This window comes from Merops nubicus, unplaced genomic scaffold (genome assembly GCF_000691845.1).
Source record: "Merops nubicus isolate BGI_N331 unplaced genomic scaffold, ASM69184v1 scaffold11127, whole genome shotgun sequence".
Taxonomy (NCBI): Eukaryota; Metazoa; Chordata; class Aves; order Coraciiformes; family Meropidae; genus Merops; species Merops nubicus.
This window is the reverse complement of record NW_008618333.1, coordinates 65,625-72,383: the sequence shown is the minus strand read 5'-3', so window position 1 is coordinate 72,383 and position 6,759 is coordinate 65,625. Positions and strand designations below refer to the sequence as shown.

The window sequence follows — 6,759 nt, the reverse complement described above, 5'->3', positions numbered from 1 at the left end:
TTGGTGTAGAATGTGCAGCCATGTTTCACTGTGGTGTTGGAGCGTGGGTACAGCAGTTTTTTGTAGCACGCCCCTATTCTTGCTTGGGGCAGGCACTTTTTGGGCATCTGTCTGTCCTGTGTGCAGCGGGGCAGAGGGCTGTGGCCTCGCTGACCCCAGGGCATCCCGGAGCAGCTGCATGGTCAGGTGCTTCTGCTTTGGTGGAGATGCAGAGAAGAGGGAAAGGTTCAAGTTGGAAGGAGCTTCTCAGTTAAAATAACCTATGTAAGGTGTTGTGTTGTTTTTTTTCTGTAGCCAAAGCTTGATTTGCAGATACTCGGACCGAAAATTAAAAACCTGTTTGTTTGAAATGCCCTGGCCTCTTGGCAGCTCTCTTCCGTTTCCTCTAGGGTAAAACTGTTGAGAGTCTGACCTCCTCACAGGACTTCTGCCCACATGTGGAACATTTTTGGCATTTGTTTATTTATCAAAGCGAGGATGCTGTGTGTTTTGCTGATCTCTAATTTGAGAATACCTGTGGTTCTTGTGATGGAGCCTGAGATGGGTGTAGGCAGGTGTTGGGCAAGCGTCCCAGTGCAGGTCTGCCAGGCAGCTCTCCTGTCAGTCCAGTCCTTCCTCATCTTTGGCAGGGGTCACAAATTGCACAATATGGGTGTGCGTTTGTTTATTTTAACAAAAACACACATGCTGAGGCTTGAAGCAAAGTTTGGGCTGAAGTTTCAAGAAGCAGATGCCCCGGACCCTTCTACTGGTGGTTGTTTCAAGTTCTCGGTGAGCTCTCTCCGTACGTGGTACGTTAGTTAGCTTTGTGGCAGTGGCTTGGGATGCAGGGTTGGTCTTGAGGTAGATAGGTAATCACTTCTGGCTGCTTCCTTCCCTTTGCTTTGGTTTTTGGGTTTGGTTTTGGTCAGCTGAACCTTTTCATGGAGGTAGAGCCGTTGTTTCTTTGGGGCTTTCCCTGGGAAACCATAATGAGATAAGAGAAAGTGAGGAGGTTTTTCTGCCAGGCCACTGAAAGCACAGCAAGTGATGGGATTGCCAGCCCGTCCTGGCTCTCTTGTGGTGAGTTTTTGACAAACCTGTGGTGAGACCTGCCTGTTCCCTCCTTGCATGTGGGGATGGCATGGCTCCATGGGGGTGATGTGCCAGGATGGGTCCTGCTCCTCTGAGGTGTGAGTGCTTGGTATTCCTGCCCTCCTGGTTAGAGCCAAGGGCAGTGCTCAGCTGCTCTTTTCACATTAGGTCCATGATTTTGCTCCGGTAGGTGGGGGAATATAACTTTCAAACCCCTATAGAAAAAAGACAGCTTGATTACAAATGTTGCCTTAACAATGAGGAATTTTTTATTCTAGTAAGCAGAGTGAGTAGATCATTATACAGAGGTAGATGATTGAGTCATTACACCCCATGCTTTCTCCCTAAAGTCTCTTCTTGTTGCAGTTCCTGGTTCAAAACCCCATGCAGTGGCAGCAGTTGGAGGTGTAGTGAGATTACCATGGCCCTGAGGGGTGTTGGGCCTCTCTGTCGCTAACTGCTCAAAGTGGCTGTAGATGCCCATCTTCATGGACATGAAATGCTGGAGACTGCTGGCACCTTTTGACAGCCAGGTCTCCTGAAGCTGGGCTGATAGTAGTATCTGTGCATCAGGGTTTGAAGATACATGGCTCAAAACCAAGCATTAGAGGTCATCCTTTATGTTTTGGTGTATTTCTAGTGTGCAGAGGTAGGGAAGAGAAATATTTCTCATAAAATGTTTCCTAAAAGTTCCTAAAAGTAAGGAGGAAGATGTTGCTCCTAAAAGTATTTTTTTTCAACTTGTATATGAAAATCAACTGGAGTTTAGTTTGACTGTTTCCCTTCCATTATGGCTGAAGGGAAACTGCACTTTTCCCACAACATAAGCAGCACCCTGCTTTTCATTTTACTCACTTGTTTTCTCTGTCTATTGTACCACATAAAAAGTTATGTGCGTATATATCTCTATCTGTGTATGTGTTTTTTAACCAGGTGCAAAATGACTGCTCAAGTTACACTGGAAGATGCCTTGTCCAATGTGGATCTCCTGGAAGAATTACCGTTGCCAGATCAGCAGCCGTGTATTGAACCCCCACCATCATCTCTGCTTTACCAGGTATGTTCTCCGTGTAGGAAAAAGAGTTTTTCCATTTCCCATTGCTGTTAAGAAAAAGAGTATGTGCTTTAAAAAAAAAAACAAACCACACAACAACAACAACAGAAAACCACCACCACCAAAACAAAAAAACCCAAAGTGTTGTTATATTTGTGATATATATAACAATTCTTTTTACTGCCGAAGACTTAATACTGTATTTTGCATTCTCTGCAGCCAAACTTCAACACTAATTTTGAAGACAGAAATGCATTTGTCACTGGCATTGCGAGATACATTGAACAAGCTACAGTCCATTCTAGCATGGTAAGTAGGTGTTCAGCTATATGCTTTTGTATTACTTGGAATTAAAGAAGAGGAGCATGTCTTCTTGCAGTTCATCATTGTAAGAATTGTGGTGACAGAAAACCAGAAACCAGGTTACCTACAACACTCCCAGGGTGGCTTTTCTTTTTTCACACATGTACTTCATGATGGATTTAAAATTCTTTTTCTTGATCAAACAGTGTTGCTCAAAAGTCTTCTGCTTTCATTGTGCATTTTTCCAGTATTCTGAGGTGAGTTAGTTTTATTGACAAACAAGTGGTTCTAACTTGAGAGAAAAATTACCTTTTATCCTCCCAGTTGCCACTATTTGTCTGTCAGTTTAGTGGTGTTGAAGGGATTTTTTTTACTTCCTCACTGAGGAGTGTGTATGTTAGTGTTTTATTGACATGCTTTTGTGTAAGGTTTTCTGTGGTTTTTAACAGTTCCACAATAGAAGATAAGACTTTGTGCTAGTAGCTTCATCTCTATAGATGGTGTAGCTGTTGAACATGTAGGCTGCAAATGCTGATCTGTACCGAACTTGTCATTTCATAGCACTCTTGGAAAATGAGGAATGTCTTGTAATTCTTCGGGCCAGTTCACAAGCAATGGCATGGGCAGATTAAGCACCTGATTACATAGCACTGAAAACTATGTAAATTTACACCACTTTACATTTAAAATTATCTGGTGACTCCTTAACTTGTTTGGATGTTGTTGGACCTCTCCTTTGACATGTAAAAAAGGATATTTCTCTGCATGTGTTGACTCTTTCATCCTTTACCATTCTACCTATGGTGCCCCAGTTTAGAAAGAAAAACAAATACCACCTCACCATCCACTCCCCTTAGATTAGCATTTTTTTTTATATTTATAGATCACAGTCTATAGTTTTGGTGAAAGAACAACTCAAAACCCAGTCTTATCTGGGAAGGTAATAATTTTTGTCATTAGGTGAGCATGACTGCTGCAGTAGTTGATTAGAGATTTGATAGGTATTTGTTGGCTTAAGTGGTGTGAAGATGACAATGTGAATTCTCTCAGAATTAGATTAGGCACTAAAACAGATGACTCAGGAATTTTTTTTAGCTGTTGTATTATAGCCAGGCTGGACATCTGTAGCTTTTGATACATGTGATATGCCAGCTGAGCCTATGAATTATGGCAATATTATTTTACATACATACAGTACGATGTATCGGTCAGCTTGCAGTATATGTTTGAGAGTATATGTATGAGTACATTCTGAGAAGAGAAATAGGTTTATTTGGACAAAGGTTTGGAATGATGCAAGACAGGTGGATTTAACCCTTTTGTATTATAATGCCCAAGTATATTGAGTGTCTTTCTTACAGAATGAAATGCTAGAAGAGGGTCAGGAGTATGCCGTCATGTTATACACATGGAGAAGCTGCTCAAGAGCCATTCCTCAGGTAAAGGATGGAAATCAAGCTGTCCTGCAGTGTGTGCTTCTGTCTTATTTGGTGGGAAGTTGCATAGATAGAGCTTAGTTAATGAGCTCCAAAACTTAGTCTGCTTTGACTCCTGAATTGTTAAGCTGTGAATGCCATACAATTGTCTTTTAACACTTGGGGATCAGTTGAAACTTTTTTTTAATGAGCTATCTATAAAAATACCTCATGGCTTTTGTGTCAGTCACACTGATTGGTTCAAGAGTAGTACAGGGGTAATGTGCTGTAGAAGGAAAACCTTTGATTGTCTGATCTGTTTGAGTTCAAGATTCTGTTTGAGTGCGGACCCTTCCCTCTCCACAACATAGTACTTTAACTGAGATGAGGTTTAACAAATAGCATAGCATGTAACAACATTCGGGTTAACATCTAAGTTTCTAGATATCCTAGGTATTCAGCTTCTGAAACTACAGTGTTTTCTTGATCTGTACACAAAAGTAAAACCTGGTGGATAGAAGGAAATTCAGCCTCAAGAGTCTGGGAATAGTTATATGTGTAGGGTGGGAAGGATATTAAGATGCATCAGAAAAATGAACAAAATCATAACCGTGAATTGACACCTGCCAACTTTATAAGGAGTTTGTAATGCAATTATTTTTGTACTGAAATGCAAGGAAGGCTTATCCTGTAGTTTAAATATTTAGAGTGAACATCAAGTAACCCGCTTTAGTTTCTAGTTCTGGCCCTATTTGAGGGCATGATTTTTAAAAGTGGTGTAATGTGAGATGAATATTGTCCTAACCATACAGAGGTGTTTGACAACTACATTATTTGATGGGAGGTAATAGAAAAGTTGAGGGTTTTGTTGGGTTGGTTGGTTTGATTTGGAGTGGTTTTGGTTTGTTTGTTTTGTTTGTTTTTGCACACAGTTTAACTTAGAAGACTACCATAAAATTGCCCAACCCAGAAATTTATGCCTTAAGTTTCTCTCTAGGATGATAATGCGTTTTCACAGGATCTCTGCTTCTGAGACTTTATCAGAAGAAGTTCCAAGTGTAATGGCCTTTTTAATTATCCTCAGGTCAAGTGCAACGAGCAGCCTAACAGAGTAGAAATTTATGAGAAAACTGTGGAAGTTCTGGAGCCAGAAGTCACAAAACTGATGAATTTTATGTATTTTCAGGTAAAGGAAATGGAAACAAAATTTGTCAGCAGGCTTGTATATTTAAGTTCTTGTTTTGTATGCTTGATATCGTGTGCTCAGATATTGAATCTAGTCATCATACTTTGAAAAAAAAAGAGTCCAATTTGTCTCACAGAAGGGCAGAATTTCGAGTGCCTATCTTAAAAGTTTCAGGTTGTCTCCATGAAGAATTTCAGCATAGAATCAAAGGTAGTCGAGTATGGTCCCTATGTAGGATATGGGGACAGGGATCTGGAAGAAAGGGAATAGAAATATAACACGTTTTGCATGTGTACTTAAAAGCATCTCAGCACAGAAACTGTTTGTTGAGGAGTGAGAGATCCGTGAGTGCCAACACCAGAGCAGCAGGTGCAACTTTGCTGTGGAATTTCAGAACTGGGGGAAGCTGACCCAGTTGTTGTGAACCACCAGCCACCCGAGCTACACAGGCACTGGAGAATAGGAGTCTGTCTTGCTTTTTCCTCCCGTGCTGGCAGCTTGCCATTTGGTTCAATGGTCTGAGGATGTTTCCAGGCGTTGCTTGGAGGGAGCCCGAGCAGCTACAGCCTGCAAGCCCTGGAGCACACAGGAAAAGGAGACTGAATGAAATGTAATATTTCCTGTTGTCTTCCTCAGCTGGCAGATCTTACCAACTACAAACAATCTCCCTTTGTTCTAAACTCAGAACAGATTGCTCTTTGCATTCAAAGTTGCTGTCTTTTTTGTACTTGTCATCTTCATCTCAAACGGCCCTTATGTGCGCTTGGAAATAAGCCTTCGCATAAGCAGTAGCAGGGTGATTTTGCAAGTTGGCACGTACTGCGGTTAATCAGTGTGCTGTGGGCTTGTTTTTTTTTTTTTTCATTTTAAGAAAATATACCTGTAATCTGTCTTTTAACATATACACTTTCTCACTAAAGAAGATGAAATCACTTTCCCCCCATTAGAGAAACGCGATTGAACGGTTCTGTGGGGAGGTGAGGCGCTTGTGCCACGCGGAGAGGAGGAAGGACTTTGTGTCTGAAGCGTATCTGATCACGCTGGGCAAATTCATCAACATGTTTGCGGTACTGGATGAGCTGAAGAATATGAAATGCAGCGTGAAGAACGACCACTCGGCCTACAAGCGGTAAGTGGCGGGGAGCAGCAGGAGCCGGTTTCTGCTGTCGGCATGCAGGCCTCCCACGAGATGGCAGCAGCTGCTCTTTTTTGACAGCTTTCACTTTAGAAGGAGCCTGTCTGTGTGTGGGGGAGATTACCTTGAAACTAGGGATGCTATTGACTACAGTTAGGCAGTTGAATAAATCTGTTTTCTTTAGGCTGTTCTTCCAGCAGCAAAAAGTTCTTCTGCCTTTCAATGCCAAGCTTCCAAATACTTCTGTCTTGGTGTATGCTAAACATCATTAATAGACCTTGTTCAATAAAGCTTTTCTTTTTAAATTTGAGAGGAGGCCATCTTTCTGGTTGTTTGTCTTTCTTCTCTCTTTCTCTCTCTCTCTCTCTCTTTCTTTTTCCTCTCCTCTGCTTTTTGGCATTCATGTTTGACATTTGCAACTGAGAGCTATTGCACTTGTTCTTGAGACATTCCAGCTTTGTGGTTCAGGGTCATCGTGACCACAGGTGTTGCAGGGAGGGGAGAAGGGCTGGGCTGTCAGTGGCCAAGTTATGTGCTTGAGCCAGGACAGATGGTATTGGGTGTCTTTTGGCAAACATGGAGGTCAGAGAAG

General features: G+C 41.9%; 1 protein-coding gene across 2 annotated transcripts in view; it reads left to right on the top strand.

Moving 5' to 3' along the window:
• Nucleotides 1-2,014: 2,014 nt before the first annotated feature.
• The window catches only part of CYFIP1 (cytoplasmic FMR1 interacting protein 1), a 55,489-nt gene continuing 50,744 nt past the window's right edge, over nucleotides 2,015-6,759 (top strand). The window contains exons 1-5 of one of the 2 annotated variants that reach the window (XM_008943406.1): nucleotides 2,015-2,131; nucleotides 2,348-2,437; nucleotides 3,793-3,870; nucleotides 4,931-5,032; nucleotides 5,980-6,161. In XM_008943406.1, coding sequence (XP_008941654.1) covers nucleotides 2,015-2,131; nucleotides 2,348-2,437; nucleotides 3,793-3,870; nucleotides 4,931-5,032; nucleotides 5,980-6,161 — 569 coding nt within the window. The remainder of the gene's footprint in view (nucleotides 2,132-2,347; nucleotides 2,438-3,792; nucleotides 3,871-4,930; nucleotides 5,033-5,979; nucleotides 6,162-6,759) is intronic. The other variant, XM_008943407.1, reaches the window with a different exon arrangement.